General features: G+C 38.3%; 1 protein-coding gene across 2 annotated transcripts in view; it reads right to left on the reverse strand.

The window, feature by feature from the left end:
- Positions 1 to 1184: 1184 nt before the first annotated feature.
- The window catches only part of LOC149015782 (RING/FYVE/PHD zinc finger superfamily protein), a 43593-nt gene continuing 17578 nt past the window's right edge, over positions 1185 to 27199 (reverse strand). The window contains exons 3-9 of one of the 2 annotated variants that reach the window (XM_089155536.1): positions 23305 to 23455; positions 22028 to 23184; positions 14290 to 14350; positions 14067 to 14185; positions 7940 to 8030; positions 5209 to 5256; positions 1185 to 2053 (exon numbers count right to left, since the gene is read on the reverse strand). In XM_089155536.1, coding sequence (XP_089011662.1) covers positions 1982 to 2053; positions 5209 to 5256; positions 7940 to 8030; positions 14067 to 14185; positions 14290 to 14350; positions 22028 to 23046 — 1410 coding nt within the window. In that variant the 5' untranslated portion in view covers positions 23047 to 23184; positions 23305 to 23455 and the 3' untranslated portion in view covers positions 1185 to 1981. Of the gene's footprint in view, positions 2054 to 5208; positions 5257 to 7939; positions 8031 to 14066; positions 14186 to 14289; positions 14351 to 22027; positions 23456 to 27199 lie in introns of both variants that reach the window. The other variant, XM_089155535.1, reaches the window with a different exon arrangement.

The following is a 27199-nucleotide window of genomic DNA, read 5'->3' on the forward strand; positions in this document are numbered from 1 at the left end:
TGAGATAATACTGAGGAACAACCAAAGCAGACAACGTGTGATATCCAACGATCAAATTCTTGGTGAGTAAATGAGAAATTTTTATTTTATGGTTATGCCGGCAATGATAAGTGGATTTGGCAACTCATTTGTTCCAATTTTGATGGGTGCACTTGACATGAATGGCATTTCTACGATCAAATAATATTTCACTTGTTAAGTTTTAAGGGTATATTAATTTAGTATTTGTTAGTATCGATATGGTATTTAAATACGTATTACCTCATACCATTATCATACCAAATAAACTGATTGACATACATTTACCCTCAGATTGATATAAAGATCTCACTGTTGGGCATAATCGGGTCTGGAACCGCCAACTGAGAACCTACCTACCTACCTACTTGATTATTATCATTTTCACAATATCAATCAACACGAGAATAACAGAATGCAAAGAAGAAAAATGACACAAGAGAATCAAAATGCAATACTTACATGGTTCACCAAGCACTTGCATTAGAGTTGGCAAAAGCCAAAAAATAACTTTATTTAGTTATTTTTGTTTGATAAGAGAAAGAGCAGAAAAATACAAAACCACTAGAGTTGGCAGATACACAAATCCATCTGTGGCTGTGGTGAGTATTTCGTCCCTGAGATACAGCAATTGTGTTGCCATTAGGCATGGTAATAGTCATAGTCCAATTCCAAGTTGCTTCACAACCGAAAGGCCCAATTTTAATATTCGATGTTTGTGGTGCCAAATGTAGCAATTTTTTTTCCTTCTCCCCTAAATTCATTCCATTTTCGATCTTCCTTCATAGCCATGTAGGATAATTAACTAGTATTGGTAATGTTAATATCCAGTTACTGTCTGTCAAAACCTATCCATAGTCAAAAACAAATATGGATAGGTAAACCCAATTCAATCTATTTGCAACCTACAACTCACAAAGCAATGGCAAAAGGAACTACAACTTCTTTTTTACCCTCTTTTTGGAGTAGAAGTTTTATCTACATCAGTTTATGCAAACCTCCACTATATCTTCCAATACACAGAGACAGAGACAGAGACTCAGAGAGCAACAGAGACCAAGAGAGGACCTCTCAACATTAGTACTGACCACCGTGGCTTAGTTCAATGGCTGACCCAACCAACCATCCTACCAATGGCCGATGCCCGACGGCCACGTGGTGATTTATTATGCATATTTGATAGTATGTAATAACGTATGTATAAGCAGAAAGGGAAAAGTGGAGTCAAGGATAGAAGCATGCTTGCTGGTGGTTATGTATGTATGTTTTGCTAATACCCCATGTGTAGTTTCTCTTTCTTCCATCTTTTCAAATGGCTCTCTTTACCTTTCAAAGAAACTCCTCTTTGTTTCAGTTGCAAACAGTGTGGCTGTAATTGCTAAACATCCCAAGTTGGTGAAAACTGCTTGGAAAGTTTTGGTCTATATCTTTGCTTTAGTTTCATCCAGCAAATAACATCAACAAAAACATTTCTGTGGGGATTTCACCTCCAATAACTCTAATCAAGACGCAAACAAAAATGAGCTCAAGACTAATTTTCAGAGTAAATTCAATTTTCTTTCTCCATACACTTATCCCATCTGTTCCAGCACACCAAAACAATCTTATATTCAATATTTTTCTGTGTCAAGTCCTAAAATTTCAAATGGAAAACTGGCGAGGGGAAATGAAATTGGCAAACAATGATATAAAGACATATGCAGTGAGCTGCGGTGGTGAAGGGGCAGATTAGGAGTTGATAATTACAGCACTAAAACTGCTATCGACTAGGCATTTCGTTACAGCATCGGTTGACTCTTGGTCATACAAAATTGTGAAAGTTGTATGAGTGTGTTGAACACATCATGGGGGTTAAAAAAAAAAATGGCTCAATAATAAGAAATCTGAATACCATTCAACCATAATATACATAATACATGAAAAGACAACATAATATTCATGTCCTTACCATCAAAATCTAATTCTATACTTTCTTGTCCTCTTCATTCATACTCTGACTCAATTTTCGCTTTTTAGCAGCCAGTCGTGGCCTCAACTACAAGTATTTTAAGAAGAAAAAACCGAAACTGTAAGGGCAAAAACAACCTGAAGCTTAAATAATAAAACAAATAAAAAAATAATGAAAAAACTTAAATCACAAAACAGAAAATCATGAAAGAATGGCAACATACAACAGTAAGAAGGGTCACCAATGACCCAACAGCATATGCAGTCACTGCCCAAAATCAGACACAAGAAGGGGGGAGATTTGGGGGACCCAAGTAGAGTGGAGGCAAAAACACCAACAGTCTTGACCTCAGGATTCTTTCAAGTTTGTATCATTAACATATTTTTCTACAGAAGCTAACTAATTAAGGAGTAGCCATCGGCTCATATGTCTAACAAAATAAGAAACTTCATGTTTCATTCTGGCTCCCTATCTGACCTTTCATGGTAGAAGCAGCAGCTGTACCAATGGGTGACTTCCTATCAACTAAATACTTTAAAAATTTTACATGCATGGTATGTAGGTTACAATCCAGATGATGTACTTCCAGGGCAGCATGTTTGTCAGATGACTTTTGTGTACTCACAGTGATTCAGTTCTGTAACTGAAACTAAAACCTTAAGCTTCTGGCAAAAGAGGCTTTGGTGATGCTTAAATGTTGAAACTTTGGATACCGTGTTGGTTTTGTCATGCCTTGGATTTCGTAGCTATTATGACAATTGAGTGTACTCAAAACATATTTTTCTTCTTACATTTTCCAACTCTCTAGGGACTCATCATAAGCTTTATCTAATTGAATGAAGACAATACAACAACAAGAAGACTTGCCCAGCTAAATGGGGTCAGCTACATGGATTCTTGCCATCCAATCAACTCTGTTTGAAGCCATACTAGATACAAAGCCTAAACTATGCATATCCTTACTCATCAATTCAATGAAGACAATATGTGATTCAATTTATATTCTCTAAATCTTTCCGTTAGTCTTCTAAGCAAACAATAGCTTGGGTCGTTGATCTTGCTATAAAATCAAATTGGTGCTACAAAATATTCTTTCTTGCCTTGAGTGGATTTCAAACTCTCCCTTAATTTTGTACAAGCTCATTAGATTTAGTTCCTCCATGGTATAACTCAGTGATATAGTTTGGCTGCCTCTTTTTTTTTGGGGGGGGGGGGGGGGGGGGGGGGTGGGCGGGAAGGAAAACCTCATCTATTCATTTTGGCTGCCAAAAAACAGCCTCATGAATCATGAATAGGGACTCCTCCCTACACCAGGCACCAAATCACTCGAATAGTTTAGGATTTTATTAAATTTTTAATTAGCCTATTAGTTGTTTTGAGTCATTCTTTGATGTTCTAAAGCTGAAAAAGGGGATTCCTAAAGTTACTGTTCACTATATGTTTTGAGTCATGGTTTTATTGGCTTCAATTTTTCAGTTCAGTTTGAGTGGCCATAAGTATTAGATGTAATTGGTCAATTTCGCCCCATGACTTGATTAATGAAGCATTTCCAAGTATGGCCAGCCATTTCAGAGTTATTTAGCTTTCCCCATCCCCTCCACCCAATTCTTCAGTCTCCCTAAGCTGCCACATTTGATTTCCAATAAAAACTCTTCATAGTTGCTGGAATTTCCTGCAAATTCATGATCTCCAAGCATTTAAGTTGCTCCCTCATCTAACATCAGTAAGTTGAATCAATCCCCAGCTCCCAAATCTACTTCTAACCTTCTAAATCCAAATCTGCAGCTTCTCTCTTTCAATTTTTATTTTCCAACACCATCACTAAGTCACAGACCAAATTAACCATCAAACATCCCCAAATAAAATTTGAACAACCCTCTCCAACCCCTCAAGCTTCCACCAAAATTTTGGTCCAAGTCTTCTATCAGGAACTCTGAACTTCCAAATACAGCCCTAACCTACTAGTTTCATAGTGCCTAAATAATTTTTATCCAGCCATCCAGACCCCACCATATTTTAATCACATACACCCTCATTCTATTAACAAACCATTCAAATTTGGATGCATTTAGACTAGCTGAAATCTGAGACTTTCATCCTTTCTGATATGCACTCAAACATTCTATGCGTAATCCCAAAGCCTCACTCCCCATAGCACACTAGTCAAATCCTGCCATCAATCGTAACTTCTACCCAGCACTACCCTTCAAGTAGATTGCACGCCCTGTTTTAGACCGACCTGAGCTCAACCATTCGACGCAGATCCTACACGTTGTCTCCTAGTTGGTGTCCTACCAGTCTAGAACAACACTGCCTAGACTATTACCTTTATTATTTAAACATCAGAAGATTAATGTTGCCCCCAAGGAAAACGGGTTTAATGCTAGGGCTAGGATATGTTGTGTAACGACGTATCATTGAAGGACACAATCGTGTCACTGCAGATTGTAGGAACTAGAAAGAGTGCTGATATTGGATTAAGTAAATTCAACTAAACTCTTCTTATTCAACATGAGCTCAACTGAGCAAGTACAACTATATTTATAGCCACAAAAGGTGAATGCAAGTCATATAAAACTAGGATTCAAGCAAAAACCAGGATTTCCATCTAGGATTCGCCGCCAACACATTATTAGGATAATAACCCCAAATAGATCTTAAATAAAAGACCAAGTAAGATTCAAAAAGGGTATCATCCAGCCCCACAGTTTCTGTGTTGTAGGGGGAATGCCTACACCTGCGCATGAAATTACACAGCCAATTTACACTTCTTCCACTGAAATACCATCTGGACCTACTGTTTTACATTTTTTCATTTTCTTTAAAGCATCAGTTACCTCAAATAGCATTAAAAAGGATGAAACTAAAATTGCCTAGAACCAAGGTGTCAGATCATAAACAGAAAAGATGAAACTAAAAGTTGCCTAGATTCAAATAGCCAGATCAAGATCATAAACACATCCAGACCAACTTTTTTCCCCCTCTTTAACAGAGAACAGCCCTTCCTGCAGTAGCAGGAAGCTTCATGCAATGGAATGGTCTATAGACAAACACACCCCACCCTGGAAGAACAAAGATGACCTGAAAAACAAAACGTAGCCAATGGCCCTGCGCCTACTGCTTGATGGCAAACCCCCACCCACCAGAACTGATAAAATCCAACCAGAAATTCAAATTCAAGTGAACAAAACACCGTAACATGTGCCTATTGCAGACCTTGTCAAGAAAGTAATTGGGCATACCATTTCTATATATTTCAGATGCATTAGAACTTGATCAGTATCCAGCTCCTGAATTGAAAAAAGTATCACATCAGAAAAAGAAATATAAAAACTAAATATGCAGCAGAATTGTTTATTTACAACAAACCCCAACATCCACACCAGTGGCAAAACACACTGTAAAAAAAAAATGGTTGTAATGACTAAGAAAGTAGGAAAATCAACATATATGAGAAGAGGAAAGCTAACTGTGTTGCCATACATGCTTCTATAAGCAAAAAATGTAAATAAATAGGAATAATGTTGTTGAAATATCACCTTACTTTTATGAGTGCCTAGCTGGTTCAGTCTTAAGTTTGGACATGGAACAAACCCTCCGCTACCGCCACCACCCCCCCCCCCCCCCCAAAAAAAAAAAAAAAAAAAAAAAAAAAAAAAGGACAAAACTGTGGCTTGAGTCTGACAGTGGATTCTTGCATTAAACATGCTATAGGTTAGTCCCTAGCCCACCCCTCAGAGGACCTTGCAGAAGCAGGACTTGTACCAGGTTAGAGACAATTTTAGACACAAGATCCATTTTATTATTCCAGGGTTTTATACTGGTAGGAAGGTCAATAATTGGATGTGTTTATGAATACATTCGTCCGCGTTTCTGTATCTTCATTGGAATGCAGTATGGACATTGATATCGACGATGGTTGACTGGTCAAATTGGAATTTTCTAACACTAACTGTTTGGTTCTTCCAGGTTGCATTAGTGTGAATTCTCAACATATAGTGCATACATTATGCGTACACTCAGAGTCTGCACATACATAAAATGCAGGAGGTCAGATCCACGAAGGGTTTTTACATGCATTCATTTTCCCAGCTTCAGACATGAAGATCCAAACTACATCATCTAGAACCACATATAAGCGTTTACAGGATTTGACTGGAAAAGCAAACATTTACACCTGTAGCATGCATAAGAACCAATGAGTAAAATATATGCAGATTTAAGCCAGATAAAATCCACCATTATGATCCTTTAGTTTGAGCAGACATAGGTCTAGATCATGATTAAGATCTGCACTGACCCAACTCAGACATTTTATCTCCATAACTACAAAGATGCATTGAAGGCCCTCAAACACTAACGAGAATTGAATGACATGGATTTAGACATTTAAAATCCTTTGAGAAGCCTGAACAGCTTGCTTTAGCCATTTGAGAAGGTTTTACATTGGATTGCTTTGGCTTACCAACTTTCAAGAAGCTTTCCACAGGTTTTCCTCAAAGAATGTTTGGCTTTGATAACAAACACAATTTCCAGACACCATCATTTTCGTTGAATAGCTACATATCCATGTCAAAATTTCGTTGAATACCTCAAAGATCCTAAATCAAGTTCGACATTTCGACTAGGGGTGGGTGTAAATGGATAATCCATATCCACTCCTAAATTCGCATCCGTATCTGTTTAGGGGTATCCAAATCCGTGTGATTACTAATAGGATGTGGATATGATAATACCCTTTCCGACTGATAGTTATCCGTCTGATAAAATTATCTAATTAAGTTAACTTTTTTGGATTTGCTTTCTTATTTTTTATAATTTTTTTTACTTGATATATGTGAAATTTTTCTAGATTTTCTACTAAAATAAACATCAAAGTTGCTAAATTCTTAAATTTCAAACCTAACCTTCACAAATAAAATGGTAAAGATGTCAACAGGTAGTCGAAAACTCGTATCCAATCTACAATCATAACCATTAGAAAAATCTACTTACAAAAATAATTATCCGACTATCATCCGAATCCGACTGAATCCGTCCAAAATCGATAGGATATTATCCAAATCCGTCCGAATATAATAGGATACGAATATGGTATTACCACTATCCAATCTGAATCCGATTTGTTTACACCCCTAACTTCGACTTATTTTGTCTGTTCCCATCTCAGTTCACGCTCTGCAGAAGAGAAAACATGAATCCTAAGCAGCATAAATCCATTTGGATCTGCACCACCCAGCCCCCTCACCACTACCCTACCAACACCATCATCTCCATCTTTCACAAGAAAATATAGAGAATCCATTATCAAAAGTTGAACTACCAGATGAATTTTTCCATTTTTATTCTCCAAAAATTTAATCAAATTTTTTTGACCAAATATCGGTTAGTTGACAATCCAAATTGAAACAGAAGCCACACATATTCATACCAAGTCTGGCATAAGACTATATAAAAAATAGAAACTAAATAAACTCCAAATCTAGTCAAAGACAAAATCAACCCTTCTCAAAGATCTTCACATTATCTGGTCTAGGGCCCGCAATATTTTCAAATATCACTCAAAGGCAAAACAATAGGCAGTGACACTGTCCATGTGAACAGTGTTTTGGCCTTATTATCTTCATATTCAGTCCTACAACATGATGCTTAAGTGCTTAGGTGGACCCCAACGTCTTGCTTCACCAATGCACCATGACAGCTATGGACCTAACAATATTTTTGGTATTTTCAGAATCACTACTACAACATCCTACCCTATAAGTATAACAAAGTTTAGAAGGCAATGTGTCTAGGATACAGTTTGGAGTTGCTGCATACAACCACGATAAGAATGCCACAGCATGTTACACAAATTGACTTCCAAATTTACCAAATAAAATACTAAGGAAATGACACCAGAGAAATATTAATAAAATTGGAGAATAATGAAATCGAAATGACTATAAATAGTGAGGAAAAAAAATGACTAACCTGAGGAACAGCACAGTCAGCATGGATGGGGTCCCAAAGCACAGCACAGGAGCAGTCCCAGTCATTCTTTTGAACTTCAAAAAGTGGAGCCCTGTGTTAAGACATCAGAAACTTAAGCATTTATCCCACTCATATATTGCATAGAGCAACATGAACGATCATTGTAGGGAAGGGGAATTAAAGGTAGTAAATGCAAAGGAAGACACAAAGCTAAAGCTTATTTGTCTCTAATAAGTTTGTTTTGAAACCATAGTTCACACATCCATCTCGATTTACACAGCACCTCAATGGAAAAGGTAGATCAGTATCGAAAACCAGTCCTAGTAATCAACTTAAACAATTGGAATTGTAAATCCAGAATAAGATTTTTAAGGTTACTGATCTCATCCTCCAGGGTCGGAATGCTCTTGGATTCATTTAGGCAAATCAACAAAGTGAAGTTTATAGAGAGATGGCAGAATTGGAAATAAGCAGAATGATTAAGAAGGAAGAGAAGGATAAAGGATATCAGAAGGGTTTGATTAATTGAATAGGGGTATAACTGGAAACAAAGGATGTTGGACCAAGGACATCAACCAAATTTCGTGCTGTGTCGGTGTTGCCCAGAAGCAGAGCTTGGGGAAAAAATGTAATAAAAAATAAAAATAGAGGAATAAAGAAAGGATAAGCACTGAAGGTCACATATCATTCTAGTAAACACAACCCAGTCTAACTTTTCTCCAACCCATAAAACTGTATTTAAAAATAAAATAGAAGACTCCTTAATGTAGTCCTACATTGATGGGAGATCATCTAGAAGCCAACAAACCAGGGACTTGTATCAACCAGCCAAGTTCAGGTGATGCCGATCCAGGTCAGGTTACCCTTGTCCGATTGCTTACAGGCCCAAACAAGAAATGGAAATTTCAATTCATAAGTACAAGAAACAAAACTATGAATTTTTCTTTTTTGAGGGAAAAACTATGAATATTTGAAAGCTTAGGCAACTGATGGCAGAATTGTGAATAGGCGCTGAAATTTAAAATTTGACAGCCGAATGGCTATTAAACTGAAGTTTACACTTGGATTGACAATTCTGTAAATAGATGGAAGTTTAATTTTAAGAGAAAACCAAACATAATAGGGAAAGGTAACATCCAATAGGGGGAGGGGCAACTTTGGAATTAAATGAAAAGAGGGACAAACAGAATGCCAAAGGAAGCAAGGGGTATTTATGGAAATTGGATAACTTACTAAAAAGGAAATTATGGGAATGGAGGAAAGCTGGATCATCTCCAACCTTGAGACCGAATGATGGGTTCAGTCTATTGCTGGGATTTCTCCTATCTGAAAGTATTCTGCTCCAAAATTCTGAGGTTTGCAACTACACACAAGTCAGTGGTTGAAATAAACCAACTGAAGAGGGCCAAGGAAACATGAAACCAGATTAGGGAAACTTCTTAACTGCAGGTTTCTTCAACAGTCCAAAATTCAGCAAAGCGAAAGCTTTTGGGCTTGAATTGCACAGGGAAGGGTTACCTTTGCACAAAATCTTAGGTGAAATCAAGAAGGTTGGAGGTAAAAACTGCCAAGAGGGCCTAATGTGATTACCAGAGACAAAGGAGAAACAGCAAAAGACAAAGACAAGAGAAGTAAAAGAAGAATAAACAGAAGAAAATCAGAAGTACGCACTGTTCTGAACAGTAGTATTTAAAAAATTCTAATCTAATTGACAAAACCAGGGAGGACCGCTGCCCAATTTCCTGAGGCCCTCCATGAAGGCCAAACCTGAGGAGGGGCAAATTTGTCATTGGGCATCTCTTTTGGGGTCCCAATCACTTTTTATTGGACGCAGAGTACTGTCAGTAGTCCATATCCACTTCTGTTTTTACGTTTGAGTCAGTCTATGATTAGTTAGAAATGTGTCCTAGTCCCAACAGGAAAGGTCTAGTTGGAATCCCATCTTAAATTGGTTTCCTTCTTAAGTAAGGAGTCTTTTAATTCTTGCAGTTTCTTTAAATTAGGAGTTCCATAAAATAGAATTCCTTACTCAATTTGTTGGAGTCATGAGTCAAGTAAGAGTCCAAGTTTGATTTGTTTTTTAAGCTTGAGTCTTAGTAGGAAACCCTTCAATGTAAAGGCTATAAAAAAAATCTCCCCCTTGTAAGCAAAAGAGTTGATTATTGAATAAAGAATTGATTGAAGGAATTGGTTGGAGTCATCAGTTTCCAAGGAGGGAAGCCCACGGCTGCCGGAGTTTATTAATTTCTGAAGTTTCCACGGCTTTTTCACTCTCGCTTACCTATGCCAGCCATGACTTGAAGAACTACTGTAGAATTGTGAAGAAACCCTAGCATCCTTGATCTCCAAAAGTACTGAAGCTCACCCCAACCCCAGCCCCTACCCTCTTCTTCTTCTCCCATCTTAAGGCCTTTCCCCATTCCCCTAACCCTAAATCTACAATGGCAGCCCCCTCCCCCCATCGCAAATCATTACCAACCCTGCGGCAACTCCTATTCCCCTCCCTAACCCCTAATTCTTTAGCTCCTTACCTTCCCCAACCCTAGACCAACAATCCCACCTCTCTATTCCTTCTTTTCTTCTTCCCCTCCTAGCTTGCAGCAGCCTAGGAGTTTTCCAGAAATTTAGAACCAGAAAAAAACCTTAACCTAAACCCTTGGGCTTACCCAAGACCTATCCCTATAAGGAATTAGAATCCCCTCCCCATACCCTACCTTTATACTAGGTTTCAGCCCCTCCCCTCCTCCCCTCCCATCTAAACCCAAGGGAATTCTGCAATTCCATCTTCATCATTAGAAACCCGAAACCCTAGAATTTCAAACTCCCCATTCTCTTTAACCATTCATCCAAACCCTAAGCCCTTCTAAGAAGAACAATTGGACAACTACCAGGATCTTACTGAAATAGTGGAACATAAAGAGCTGCGGCCTGCACCTACTAAAGTAACATCAAAAGAGCTTGAGAAACACAACAGGATTGAGACAGTGGAAGACGAGGTTGAGAGTCAAGCCCTTAATGAAGAGGTCATGAAAACTCGAAGGGGGAAGGGGTGGTTGGGGGCTGGGGATTAAGAGTTTGAAAGGAAGGGGGATAGGTAATGCCGCAAGCAAGGAGAAGGGTGGGGGAGGCTTCAATTTGATAGGGGAGAAGGGGAAGGAGAAGGGTGGAATGGGGAGGGGATGGGCTGTAGTTAGTTACTTACTTGGAAGTTGGACGTCGAAGGAGGTTGCTGGGATTGTTGAATTGCTGCAGGAATTTACTGAAGCTTGAAGACAATGTTTGAACACCTTGCAAAGCCGCCGCAGACCTCCCAAGGAAGCCCACAACTGGTTTCCTCGAAACTCTCAATTTTATTAATCAATTCAACTAGTGTTTATATAAAATAGAGGCTTTATTTATAGCATCTAAAAGAAACAAACTAAGGCCAAGACTGAGAAACCTTATTGACTTCAAACTGACCCTCTAATTCTAAATGTGACTCTGGCTTAACTAACAACTTCTCAACTAAACAAGGACTCTATTGTAACTCACTCTAGAGAGATCCTATTAGGATTCTAAGAGTAGATATGGAGACCTAATAAAAAGTAGACTCAATTTGGGGAATCTGACACACACTAGGAATTACATCTAGACAAGGACTCTTTAGTAAAAGACAAAACAATGATCCAAATAAGAGAATAAAAACAGATATAGGATCCTGACACTTAATTAGACTCAATGGGGCCAAAACCTAGGACACCACGAAATTTTCATAGTTACCAAAATACTCCTGGATCAACTTAGGTGCTGCCATAGGGTTTGGGAAGTACCCCTAGGCCCTGTCAAACCCCTAGAAGCAATTTACATCAAGGGTTACAACAGAATTAGGGTTCGGTTGTAATGGTAATGACCAGTAAATGATGGGGAGTAAATCACAAAGAATTTGGGATCTTTTCGGATAACATTGAAATGATGAATTATGAGTTTCAGTAAATTGGGTTTTGCCAGGTTTGGTATGCATATATATATATATATATATATATATAGGTTGAATGAATTTGTTAGGAAGGTAGGCAAAGTATGTAATCGCTATCTGGATGGCTGGATTGGAAGTGATACAGATTTTATGGAATAACCAGGTTATGAATGGATTTGGAAGTTGGGGTTTCTACTGACCAAGATGTGGACCTACTTCAGGTTGAAGGTCAAGGGGCTCGAGTGGATTGTATCTTCAGGATGCCAAAGGGATTTAATCGCTGGATGTGAAGCAATTGCAAAATTAAGAAAATAGAAATTTGGGGTTCTTTATGATGGAATGGGCAGCAGCATGCATCAAGTGGCACTGGTGGTTTGGATGTGCTGTGAACAGGTTATGGAACAACACTAATGGTTGAATTGGACTATGGAGGTGTTAGAATGAGTTGGAGTATGTGAAAAATGAGATTGAAAAGGGAGACACTAGGCTTTGGGGATTAGAACGTTAGAAGAAGAATTAGGTGAGGGGGTTAGCTTAATTCACGGATGTTAAAAGGGAAGCCCTGAATAGCAGCTTGAATGTGCTCTTGGAGGAAAAGATGAGAGAAGAAATCAGGCTTGGGATGCCAATCCAATATGCATTGCCCAGCAGCAGCAGCAAAAATCTTACAAATAAGTTATACTTATTATCATGGAATAAATTTCCACCGAAATGGTCGAAATTTCAACCAAAATATCTGCAATTTTCAAAATAAAAAACGAAATTTACAGATTTTTCATTTCAGTACAATGTTTTGATCGAGACATACCGAAACTTTGACCAAAACTGCCAGTCTCAGTCAATTATTTCTTATAAAATCCTCTATCTCGGTTGAAACCTTTAGACCTTTAGACCTTTCTACCCTAGTTTCACAGCTTAGATTTTGACCCATATTTGCTGATTTCTCCTCATTTTCACCCTATTTCCGCAACTCCTTTGCCTTCAAATAGCTCTTTGCTCCTATATTGCCTTCAAACACCTCTTAAGCCACAACAATTATTCATGGACCCAAGCCCAAACTACAAATGAAACTCCGAGGCCCAAAGTAATAAAAGGCCTCTACATGCCCCCATGTTTGTTAGCAACAGAATGTGAAGACAAGCCATACCCAACAGTTTCAAACTTCCCTTTTCAAAAAAAAATTGTTTTGTTCATGCCTTGAACAAGCCATCACTTAATACTAGTTGGTCAGTGTATTTTATTGTCTTGTTGTATACATAACCATGCTATCAAACAATTCATGTATGCTAATGATTCTATGCATGTATGCATTACAATTTGTACTTCTCGAAGTCGAAACTAGTCATTTGTAAGTATAATTGAATGATAACTTTTTAGTGGTTTTTCTTAGGCAAAATACTAGTTCCATTGTGTTTATTATGCCTTAAATAGATACGAGGCAATAAATCAGATGAAATGGAGGTCATACAAGGCCCAAAACCTAAGGTCGAAATTTAAAAAAAAAGTATCAAGTTTTGACCAAGAGTATTTGCCAGGTCGCAACCGGCCTCAAAACTAAACCTCGACTCATGTTCGTTATTTAAATCTTCTCCAATTGATGGGGAATGTGTAGACCTAATAAAATTTCTAATTTGACTCATTAAAGGACTCCTAATCACCCTTAAAATTGTGTACTCTGCCTTGTGATGATCCACATACTAGTGTATTGTGTTTTGCCTATATATCCAGCACCTTCTCTCTTGACCATGGGTCGAAATGGAAGAAAAAAAAATCAATTAACGAAATAGATTCATGAAAAGTCTAATTTCAAGTTTCAACTAGGACCTTTCAATATAAACCATGGTGTGTAGCAGCTTCAGTTCCTCAACCATTCAACATCAACCCTGGCCAAGTTTCAACTTCCCAATTCTCCTCAGTCCTCACCCAACTCAAACAGTTAATGTTTTGTTGTAAATCCATATCTAACTAGTGCTCATACAAATATTACAGGAACCGTTATTCAAAAACTCAGTACTCAGAAAGACAGAAACTATCTGAATCCATAAATTAAATGTGAGTACATAATGCTATTTATGACTCATCTTCGATTTGTTTACGTTTCTATCCCTCTGGAGGTCATTAGGTCTCAAGATGAGGAGAGAAACCTAAAATATAAGCTCAAACATTATATACCTGCGCCATTTTCCACAAATAGTTCCCTCAATAGCTTCACCTGCATCATTGTATAGGGCGTCTTGACATTGAAGCCAATTACCAATGGAGCTGGGTGTCAGTTTGTTCAAGTTGTAAACCTAACATTCCAGATGTTATAATTAGTTCTCTCTATACATCAGGATCACAAAATTAAAATAGAAATTGAGCAACATATTCACATAAAGTCAAAGAGAGAACTTACATGTGAGCTAATGCCCCCTACAAGATTTATTTCTTGTGGCTCACCAAAACAACCAAAATCACTGCAACAGTCAGAATCAATAGGGAACAAAAAGCAAAATGAATAACATATAAATAGTTAAGTACAAATAAAAGATAACCAGAAAAAAGCATTAGTGCTTTATCAAGAACATATAAATAAACAAACTACATGGCAAACAATCAATCTGATACTTCCCATCCCCACTAGCCAAAAATTGAACATAAGCATTTAGAGAAGTTTCTTTGCTGGCATAGAACCATGTATGAGCAACACTAGTAACACAGTAAGTGAAATTTCTTTCATAAGTTGGGAGGAAAATTGAGTGGGAGTTTTATAAATTATGTACTGTCACTTGTCATGGTCACATTTCCCACACGCATACAAACATCTAAGGAATCAAAGTACAATCTCAAGCAACGGAGAGATCTGGGAATTTATCACCAGTTGATTAAGATATAGAACTAGTAGCAAGATGGATATAAGACTAGCAGTTAGGCTATAGAGGTGTCAGCAAAGCAAGCCTACACGCAGGCTGATGCATTTGGCCTGAACTTTATGCACATCTAGGCTTCTAGCTAGGAAGGTTTGGGCTTTCAGCTTTCATGAGCTATTACACAAATCATATCTACTCTTCTATTTCTTCAGCCTTCCCTTTTCAATAAAAATATTAGTATGTTTATAGAGTCCCAAGTAATAACAATTACGAACAAAGACTAGGGTACTAAGGACTGGCCAAGCTGCTGATATAGCTGAGAAGTGGAAAGTTGATGTTATTTGGAAGACTAGGGTTTCAAAGGCTTGTTCCTGCTTTGGGCCTTCTACAAATCTGATCTCTTTGCACTGTAATGGAGAATTGTTGAATTCAACAGCTACATATGGTGGGGTGCTAACGACTAATTCTAGCAGTCCTATTATGGTATATGCTGGTCGAGGGGAAGAGCATTCGGTCTTGGCAGAATTGCAAGCTATACTTAAGAGGGATTAAAAATTGCATTCAGGAAGGGTATTTGGAGATCTCCATCAGATCTGTTTCTAAATTGGCAGCAAGGTGCGATTTTTTGGCGAGAATCAAGGTTTCGCTGGCTGGCAAAACCAGTGACACCCTGAAATGTCACGAAATTTCAGCCGCATTTGCAGGGGTTTCGGTCAACTTTCTTTTTTTATAAATAGTAACCGTATTAGGAGATACAAATATTACCTTATGATTTGATTTCTAGTTATAAATTTAAAGATTTAGTCAACCTTACTTTATAATTTCCATTACATCTTTGTTTCCAATTATAATTTTAATCAATCTTATCAGTTGCTAATTATGCATTTCAAATTTTCAATCAACCTTACCTTACTTTATGTGTTTTCAGTCAATCAACCTTGCCTTTCGACCTAATTTCATACATAAATGACAAAAAAATCGTCAAAAAAATTTGTTTGACAAAAAAAAAAGACGAAAAATGTTTAAAAAAATCGGCGAGAAATCACCGATTTTTCGTATATATGGCATATCGTATCGAAGGAACTTCTTGTGTCACCTCCTTCTGAAACAGCAAAATATCGCAGAGTTTCAGGGATATTTCGCCAAAAAATCCTACCTTGATTGGCAGTGGATATTCTTAATGGGACTATCCAAGGGAAGAATCAAGCTATAAAAGGGAGAATTTAGCAAGAGGCTGCTTTGTTGAAAGAGATGAAGTTCGGTCGTGCGGAGGGAACAGTACAAGCCAGCAGACTACACAACAGTGGTTCAGCTCAGGCAGCAACAAGTGTGGTATCAATTCCCTAGAGAGGTAGTTGATCTGATACAAAGGGATGCGGCAGCACATGTTTATTACTGATTATAATTGGGTTAATTTTCCTATTTGGGATACTGGTTAGGAGGGTAATGCCCTCCTTGCCTGGATTCTCCTTATCCATCTTTCCAAAGGGGTTCTAAAGGGATGTCTTCTTTGTACTTTTTTTTTTTAATATTAATCTTACTAATTAAAAAGAAGTGAGAAAAAAATGACCAAAAAGAGGAAACAGAATGGGATGCCTTGTTATAAACTAAAATCACAGAAATATTATCTGAGGCCTCTGCCTGAGTTTCTTTAAAAGCCAGGCAGTTTATCAAATCCAGATCCTAGGAGGTGTTGTAAGTCTAGATGATATTGCCTAGACATCAATCCAAACTCGATGGTTTCAGATACTTCACAATGACATCCTTAGGAATAGGTATAACAGGTGTTTCCTCATTTCATCAATCCTAAGCTGGATAAGGTTGACATCATTATCCAAGAGCAATAAAACAGAGGAAGAACTACATACAAGAGCAGCCGAGCAAGCAATAAGTAGCTTGTTTCTGGTTCAGTAGTATTTTCATCTTCTCTACTCTCTCTTTTGAATTCCAGCAACACCTGATGTAGAAGGATGACTGATTTTACGGTAACTAAGCACTATGATCCAACATAAAGTAATTCCCACTTATGGTTTATGAAATCTCGTAGCAGTCAGCTGTTAGTCTAGTGCCAAACTGATACTAATGCATGAATCCTAATTAATGCCATACTTGACTATAATTGCCAAGGAGTCACTGGTGCAAGATACCTTGAAAATTAAAATGTAGCTCCAAATTGCATTGTATTTTTCAGCCCATATTTTGGATCTAATTGTATTTATTTAACCAGCCAATCTTTCATGTGAAATTGAAAGACTACCCTAAGAAAAGTACCAAGAGCCAAATGCAAGTATAGGGCTGCTGCCCAAGACCCTGCAGCCTTGCAAGAAGGCCGAACCATATGGAGGGCATTTTGGCAATTTGGGTACCCTGGTGCAGCCCAATTTGGTCTTATTAGAATCAGTCTTATGACTCTTATTGCGACTCCATCCTAATTTTATTTTGTTAGAATCAGTCCTTGTTATGAAAGAGTCCAAGTTTAGTTGGGAGTAGTTAAGCTGAAATCTTATCTTAAAGGATTCCTTCTTGGAGTGGAAGTCTTTAAATTGCAGCTGTATCAAGTTTGGAGTTCTCTTAAAACAGAATTCCTCGTTTGTTCCCATTCCAAGTGAGAGCCCCTATTAGAGTGGGAGTCCTTAACAAATTAGAAGTCCTCCATTGTTTTGATCTCAAAATCGAATCCAAGTCTGAGTCATTCATTGAAGGGTACAAATAAAGCCTCAGGCATGTAACCAAATCAGTTTATGTTGATGAATAAAATATTCAGAAGATTTGCAGCCAAGGTAGGGTGCGTTTGAGGTTGTCTGGGGTTCCCAGGTGCAAGGAAACCCTGTGGCAGTTTGTGGTATTCTTCCTCAAGAACTCCTCTATTCACGACATTCAACAGCCAATACATAAGCAATTTCCCCAATATCCCATCTCCTTCCTCATCCCCAACATCTCTAAACCCCTCCCCCATCCCTGCGGCATCCATTTCTTCTTCCCTAAACCCAGTTCTAAGCTCTCTATTCCCTTCACCAAGTGTCACCCCCCTCTGGACTTCTTCATCCCCTCCCCTTTCTTGACACTTGAGCCCTAGAAGCAGCCCCACTCATTCCTCAAAACCCTAAAAACCACAACTCTAATTCTCATGTCACCCTCTTTTTGTTTTCTTCGAATTTTCTAGAATTTTCGGACCTCTCTAGAGCATAGAAAAAAATTCGAGGGAAACTCAAGTTTCGACCAGGTGAAAATGGGAAACCTAGGTGGGAAACTGGGAAATTTCGAGGAAATTAGGACTTCGTGCAAGTTTCGACAAGTTTTAGGGAGTGTTTTAGGGTGGGACTCTGCATTTAAACTAATTAGAGTATAAAGAACACATTGGCACATGCATTTTGCTAAAAAAATCAATGTAGATATGTCATTCAATGTACATAACATCCATTTATAGTTGTCCGAGAAGTACACTATAAACTTAACTACTTAAGTACATAACATTCAATATATAATTTCTAACTTCAAAACATCAAATACAAGTAACTGACAATAAAAGGAAAGTACAACTCAATGCCAAGAGGAGTGCCTTAGTGGATCTATCCTGTGAGCTGAGTAGTATTATGCCTATAACATCATCTCCTCCAACCAACAAACATAGACATCCCATGACATTTTATGCCTATGGTTGTCAAAGTAATTGACAATTGCAACTTTACAAGTCTGGTCATCAACATGCCTAAGATAACTGGTTTGAGGGAATTCGAAATTTGAATAGGGAAGTTCTAATGGAGGGGTATTTGTCGTGGTATTTAGGGAAACATGAAAGAAACAAAAAAATTGAAAATTTGGGAAAGCTATGAAACTTGCAAGAAAAAGTCGCAGGTTTCCACGTAATTTCCCATGCTTCCCACGAAATTTGGGAATTTTTTTTCCTTAGGTTTTCACAAGTTTCAATAGGTTTCAAGGTTTCGACGATGTCGATCGAAACCTGAGATTTTTTTCGGTCCCCTAGTTTTTCGTTTCGAGGTTCCCAAAATGGGAATTTTTTGTCAAAATTTCGCAAGTTTCGACCAAATTCTGTTCTATGCTCTAGAGACCCAAATTTCAAGGTCAAATCTACACCAATCTAACTGTTAGATCTTTCCCATACTTTAGGAACCTCATCCCCTCAACCCTAGTGACCTTCTGATGTGAACAAAGATTGAGCCCCCCCGGTCGAAACCTAAAGCAAACCCCAAAGGCCCACTCAAGAAAGCCAGCCAACCCTAGTACAGGGGTATTTTGGGTATTTTAGGCCCTATTTTGCTGCTGGAATCAAATTCCAGAATTCTAGCTTTATTAGTATTGTCCCAGTCCATTTTAAATTTCTTATTGAGTTGTGATTGAGTTGGTTTCATTAGTTAAGTTGTTGAGATAAGATTCTTTTACAAAAAGAGTTCCTATCTTTTAGGAGTTTGTTTTTAATTAGAATTAGTCTTTATTAGTGGCTATGATTCACTTAGGTGAGGAGTCTTCCTTTAAAGAGGACTCTTATAGATAGTTAAGTCTTTTATTTCAAGAAGAATTCTTTTAATTTAGGAAGTTCTTAATTAGTTGTAAAAGGGTATCCTAATTTATAAAAGAAACCCTACTTAAGTTGGTCTCTAAGTCTTAGTTGAGTCTCCCACTTTGAGTTAAGTTCTTCCTTTTTTATATAAAGCTATAAATAACCCAGCCTATGGTTGTAGACTTTGGACTGCATTGAATTGCTTGTGTGTAACAAGTCGGGATTCTCTTTGGGAGGGCCTCAGCGGATGTATAGCTTCTTGATTCAATTGCAGCAGCCTCTCTTCAACAAATCAGCAGTCCTCTCATCGTCAGCAGTTAAACAAGTAGCAGCAGCACCCCCAGCTCCTTCTCCCACCTGCTTTTCCCCCTATTCCCTCTTACCCTACCCTGCAACATCAATCCCCTACTGTTTCAGAATCAAGAAACACCAAGAAACCCTCCCCAGCCCCATTGCAGCCTCCCCTCTACTTCCTCCTTGCGCAACACCAAGAATCAGCCCGTCCATTGCAGCCCCTCAACACCCCTGCAAACCTTCCAAAAGCCCTTCCCCACCCATGCAATCACTGTAGGACCCTTCCCCTTCTCCCTCAAACCCAGCAGCACCCGTCCCCCCCTCCCTCTGACTTGTGGCAACCTGAAAAGAGCAGAAAAACAGAAAAAAGAAAGAAAAAAAGAGAAAGAACGAAAGAAAAAATGAAAATAAAGAGAGAAAGAAGAAATGAAAGGAAAGAAAGATTTCCCAAGTTGTTCAAAACCTTATTCCACCCCATCCCATGCATTGCATTGTCCCCCCCCCCCCCCCCCAAAGTTTTCCTAATTTTTCCCTTCAACCCATATCCATCATAAAATCCTTCTCAAACCCAATTCTATTTAGGAATCCCACATTCCCTTCCATCCCAGATTTTTCTCTTCCCATATCATTCTGGGTATCTCAAACCATCCCGTGGATGATTTGTCAACAATCCTAACTTGTCCCTAAGGTTTCCCATAAATTCTTCGACATCCCCAATTATTCCAAAACCTTTCCCATAATTTTTACCCATGTCTTCTGGAATATTCTAGGCAAATCCAAATTCTAGGGAGATTATCCAGGAAACTCTAAGCCTATAATCGGGTTCACAACACCTTCCCTCCCAAATTCAGGCTTTCAGCCCTATCGGACCAACCAAACCCAAGTCTAAACCCTAACTCATTTGCTGTCCTAAATTTCCAAAACCCCAACCCTATGAATTTTGACTCTGAAACTGAAAACAATCAGGTCAGATTTAAGTTCAAATACCCTAACCCTATAACCCTTTGGCCGAAACCTATATATCCACACCCTTTCAACCCTAAAACCCTAGGAAATCCCAATCGCAGGGTTCAGAACCCTAAATGCCTGCTGATTCCTGGATTCTAGCCTCACCCTGGTGAGGTCACATCAATCTTGGCTCAACTTCTGCCCTAAACAACCAACAATGGTGGAATTTAACTGCCTTTGAGATATCTGATTAAAGGGAGATTGTTCCCGAGAATTATCATCCACTAAAGCTTTGCTAGTTCACAGTAGAGAGTAATAGATGGTGTGGAGCTTGTAATCAAGATAGAAGATGTTTGGTGAAACTGAAAGGAAATACCTTGAATACTTTTCAACAGTGTTCTCAGTGAGATTTTATTATTTTTATTGGGATCCGTACATAAAACAGATTTTTTTGTTTGGTTTGAATATGTTGGAATGTTTTTAGTTAGTTTTAGTTAAAGAGACCTAATTTTGTAGAAGTCTGTTTCTTTTATTATTTAACTGCCCGAAATCAAAGTATGTAGTATGGAATAGAATGAAGCTTGAGCTTGTGTATGCAGGTGCACTCCCTCCCTCCAACACCCCCCCCCACCCCTTTTTTATTTCAATGTTTTCTTCTCTCCTGCAACTTTGCTTCTCCTTGGATTTCCCTATCCTGCACGTCTTCTTCCCCCCCCCCCCCCCCAAACTTTTTGTCCCCCATTAGTCACCTAGGCATCCAGTCACCTTGCTTACCTTGGTGCAACGTAGGCACCTTGCCGATGTCACACCTTGCACCTGACCCCTCTCCAACCCCATGGGAGATGTCTACACACTGTGACAACTAACAACTATGTGTCGAAACAAAATGACAAGGCAACTATATGAACCAAAGAGTCATATAAACTTAGCTGTTTCTAGCATTTCATCGTTAGAGAATTTTAAAGTTGCAACCATTAATCCCTCTATAGCTGATCAAAGTGGTCCCCTCTCATTTCTCTGCAGGATGAGTAGCAATTTTTCCCTTTTTTTCACCAAGTTAGAAAGAAAACAATGACAGTTATAAGAACAAATACATTTCATGGAAAATTTAAGAATCAAACAAAAAAAAAATGACAAATCAAATTTAGTGATGAGATTCTAAAATACTATCAGAGTAGGATTCTTTTAAATTATCCACCCAAAAAGAGGAAGAATGAAAAATCAGCATATCCAAAACTTGTGATGGAAATCTATCTTATTTCAATAAGCAGTAGTCATACATGAATATTAACAATCCATGACAGATCAACTTAAATGTGTTTCATACTTCCAAAAGATATATATTACTATATTCTTTGCACTGAATAAAGTTCTCTGCCTACATTTACCATCAAATCAAAACATGCAATTCACATTCATTGACATAAGTACACAACACTAAATTAAAAGTTTGAAAAATTGTAAAACCCTTGGAAAATACTACTAATAAAATCATTACTTGTCAAAGAAAGAAAAGAACATACTTGGATACTGGTCCAGTCCAGTCAGGAACATCTGCTTGATAACCTTTACCAACCCGAACACTAGACCTGTATGGTCCGTCACTCAACATTAAGGATATAGGCCCTGATTCACCTCTAGAAGCCTTACTCCGAGATTCAGATGATTTCCTGGCTGCACTCTCAAGCTTACGCATTCTTTTTAAACATGGTTGACAAAACCAATCATCAACTGGCAGTTTTTTCACCTTGGGGTTCAAGCAAGATACATGAAATGCCTCTTCACAATGATCACAAATTAGCATATTTTGAGGGTTTTCTGAAAGATCACATACTTTACATGGCTGAGAACAGGTTCCATCATTACTTATACCCAAGACTTCAACAGCCGCACAAGGACCAGCTGGCAAAGCTCCTTCAAGCAAACCATAGTTTCTGAGAATAGATATACATTTTTCCTTTTCCAAGTGATGTTCTGTCAGAACTTCCCTGCCCAGAATATCAGATGAGGAGCATTCCCCAACATCATCCTCTTCTATCTTCGGGGAAGCGGATCCAAGACCCGTATTTGATTTTGATGATGAGCAGCTATCATTTACACTGTAGTACTCTAAGGGACATTTGTATACACTATCGCAGGTTGCTTTGTCCAACCTCTGATCTTCTCCAACTGAACACCGAACAACACACTCAGCCTTGGAATTAACATTAAAACCACAATTGTAGTCAACCCTTTTACAAGGGACATCATCCAGCTTTCCTGAGTAAGGCTGCTGGCAAGTGGATGCATCCCTACCAACAAGTTCCCCATTGCATAAATCCGCAACTATAACAGAAGCTTTGTCAGCACCTATTTCAGGCTTTATCTGAGAACCAAGATGCTTCTTCTCTGCTGTTAGTGAAGGCCCCTCAGAACTTACAGAGGAAAGGCAAACGCCTGTAGGTTTAGTGTTTGATCCTGACTGAGCAGCAAAAATTGCAACAGACTTATTCTGTAGATTCCTTCGCTTGTACACCAAATTTGGTGTAGAACTTGCACACATATTGTTGACAGTTAAAAACTCGGAACAGGTTCTTGGTTCAATTAAAGAATAGTGATCATCGACTTTCTGTTTGTTCTCCTTCGTACAATCAGATTTTTTGCATGCATCTTGATGATGTCCATCACAATGTGGACACTTCTGCCAAGTTTCAGCACCGGGCAACCAATCACATAATAAGTCTGGTTTCACATGATCAGATACAAAACATAAAGCTGCTTCAGTTGAACTAGGAAGAGAGCTTGGAATCAACATTTTCACCTGAATTAGTATTATAAGTATGTCTGTTGTTACAATCCCAAACGAAGCCACCAAATCATCAATTCACCTCCTCGTGCATGTTCTCATAGATATAACTGGTCTTTCGTAACAACCCAGTAAATTAGCAGCTGAATTGACAATAGAAAACCTCCTGAAGCAAACCAAGAGAAAAGGTCAAAAGAAACTATATATATGTGTAGCTTTCAGAAATTCCATTAGATATAGGAAGTGGGCTGGAGGGGAAAAGGGTAGCCAATTAATGAACCCACCTGGGAGTTAGGTGAAGGAAAAAAAGGGAAAGAAAGATACAAAAGACATAAAGGCAAGTAAAATGTACCAAACCGCAACACAAAAGCCCCTTCCTCCAGCCAGCAACAAAAAATGACCCCCCGAAACAAACCCAAATGAAGACATAACAAGGAGAAGAAAAGGCAACAAAGGGACCCAATTTAAGAAGAATTCCTTGCCTGAGGGAAATTTCCTATCCTTGACAATGATTATTTTTTTCTCTCTCAACGACTCTATTATCTCCAGCCTCATGAAGAAATTGTCACTCCACACCCCACTCCATAGGTTCTGTGATGCACTTTGATTACCAAAAAACAGCCATAGGTGTGGAGATTCCTCCATTCACCAGCCCCACTCCATAGGTTCTGTGAACATGTTTAAGGACATGTTCCAATATTCTCTCTGCTGTTTTTCACTAAACTGTGAATCATCCCCAACCTCCAAACTTCTCCTAATCCTGTACAGCCCCAACCCTAACTTTGCCTTTGTTTTTCTAAGATTTTCCCAATACCTAAAATCCCCAGAGACCAACTCCACTAAAATAGCTCCAAATCAGGTTCGAACTTCACTCTCTATCCTCCTTGATATTCAATCCAAAGCTGGTCCACTTCTGTCTAGCAAAAACCACAAACTTCCAGTTTCATCCTCCACATTATTATTCAGAGAAATCATCATAGCTTTACATCCACCCACCCATGAAACCTTAAACTTTGACAATATCATCTTCTGTTCCATTGAATAATTTGATCCAAAATTCAGTCCAGATATCCATCAAAACCCAAGGAAACCCTAAAATTTACCCAGCCCAAGCCTACCATCAGTTCCCTGCATATATGGATTGAATCTCCTACCCATTGGGAAACTCCCATCTCATCATTAGAAACCCTGGATAACTTTTTAAGAAACCCCTGACAGAATCCTAGTATTCCGTTTCTTAAAATTCAGCAGTATTCCACCAGGCTTAAAACCCAAATATTTCACTTGTATACTCCCCTACACTCCCTTGACATTACCTAGCATCAAACCCTAAGTCTTCCAACCCTAACCCTACCTGAAATCCCTAATTTAACCTACCCAAGTGTAGGTTCATCCCATCTCCCAAATAGGCTCCTAGTTGGTTCCTACCAATCTAGACTATATCATCAGGCCACCAATTCTCCAACTAGAGATTTCCCTGAATTCCTTCTTCATCTCCTACTCAACATCCCTCACCTCCTCATGACTCATGAGGCTCATCAGGCCATGTACTCTCAGCACATGCCACTGCTGCCAAAGCCCATCACTTTAAGGAAGTCATCCTGAAGAGAGAAAATAATATGGCCACATTACAATCGCTTCCTCAACCAGAAGCAAGTATTTAATTCTTTGAGGGGAAACAGAAGATAGTCAACCCAACCATAATGACTATGCCTCCAACCAAGATACTAATAATTGCTGGTACCCATAAACAAGAAGAAAAGAAATCTACAGTTGGTAAAAATTTACTCATAAAAGGTTCTTTAGTTCATTCATCCCTTGATTACCTTGAAATCTTCTTCATAAAAACTAACAGTTCTTTATTGACAAAGAAAAATAACAAATTTCACAATAAATCACCAAGGATACTGAACAAATGCCATCCAATACCATAATCAGCTGAGAAATGAAAATGCTAACCAAAACAACACTCATCAATGCAGGCTCTCATGAAAGAAATGAAATCTCGGAGCACCATATTGGTCGCATAAGACCTTGTTTAATCAATAGATATGTGCCAAGAACCCATTGTCCTTATGCTTCCAATGTAAAAAGCATTCACTTGTTCTTTTATTTCCATCACCATGACACCATCCACACCACAAACTTTACTTTTTAACCATATCCATACCCTATCCAGAAAAGGGTATCTATACCAGATTAGCCCTCATCTTTATCTCAATACAATTATCTGAGCAAAACACCAAGATAGTTAAATCTAGAAAGTATCTTGACACACACATATTCATTGCCCTTTCGTTCCCAAAAAGATAAGGCATTCACTTGTTCTCCTATTTCCATTACCATGACACCATCCACACCATAAAGTTTACTTTTCCATGGTATTTACAGAAGGGCATCTACGCCAGATTATCCTCATCCTAATCTTGATCCAATATTTGACCAAAACACTTAGACAGTCTCAATTTAATCTTGATACTATATTTGACCAAAACGCTAAGATGGTACAATCCAAAAGGCATCTTGAAATACTAAAATGGTGAAATCAAGAAAGCATCTTCACACACACCACCAACTTGAAAATTACCAAGGACCTCTCGATGGTTTTCCACTCTTTTTATCGGCAACCACACACATTGATAGCATAGAAGATTGGTCATGTATGAGTAGGCTTATTGGGTTATTACGCCCTGGGGAGTCGGGGCCAGAGTGTTGGGCAGTTAAGAAGACTAATATAGATGACTAGATGAGCGTAGTGGAGATAAAAACGTTGAGGATGTGCAGTAAAACCTGAATAGATACTCTTATTAGTCAATTCGCATTTAAAAGTCATACCAAATTTTCTCGTTCAAAATTCAGACTACTGAACTGGTTTGACAGCAATCGAAGAAAATGTTTTTAATCAAAGAATCCATTTAAAACCTGCTTTAAACATGTATCCTTTTTTTAAATGAGAAAATCTCAACTTTGATTTTCAAAATTACAGCAGTCTTCAACCCACTACACCACTGCATGATGCAGTGAATTGGCTGAGCCAATGAGGAACAATTTTGTAATGGAACTAGTGCTTCACTTTATACCAACAGGTACTTACTTGATTTCTGGCCATCTCCATTTTAGTATTGATTGAATTGGGAGGTGCCCCAATCCAAGACAAGCTCCATGAGGATCACTTAAAAGTGGTATGGTCATGTCCAACAATGACCTATAGATGCACTAGTAAGGAAGAGTGACCAGTTTCAATCTAACGAAGTTAAAAAGAGTTAAGAGGGATCACTACAATGATTATTGACAAAATAGTAAAGAAGGATATGCATGTGGAGGGCTCGATCTAGTATGACCTCAAATAGAGTTGTTTGGTGGACATGTATCCATGTTATCGACCTCCTGTAGGAGATTTTTGATGGCTTGATGCTGCTCTATTGACTATACCTCTTTTTCTTACTCTCATTCTGTTTTTTGGGATTCATATAGCCAACCCCATTTAGTTGGGATAATGTTATGATGATTGATAACTCTATGAAATAGAGTTAAGTTTGGTAATTTTATACTTGAGATAGCTTGATTTAAGAGTATTTTATCTTTGTTTTAGTGTTAGTTGTCATTAGATGTTGTTTTAAGTGAGTCTTGACATTATAAATCTTGTAAAGGTCCTTTATGTCATTCTTGCATGAATTTCTCTTCAATTAATGGATGCATTTGATTAACCCTCTTTCTCTTGGCATTGTAGGTGAAGATCCATAATAGACAAATAACATATCCTCTCACTTTGCTGTAAGCCTGTAAAGATGCTGCAGCATCATGGAGCAAAATATTCCCAGATTGAATTCACGTAGAAATGACTAGAAGGGGCTAACTAAATGGGACTTTCTACTTGTAAATACGTGAATGTTCTCAGCCCTGGAGATCA

This window comes from Hakea prostrata, chromosome 5, assembly GCF_041222555.1.
Source record: "Hakea prostrata isolate BN-2017 chromosome 5, UWA_Hpros_2, whole genome shotgun sequence".
Classification (NCBI taxonomy): Eukaryota; Viridiplantae; Streptophyta; class Magnoliopsida; order Proteales; family Proteaceae; genus Hakea; species Hakea prostrata.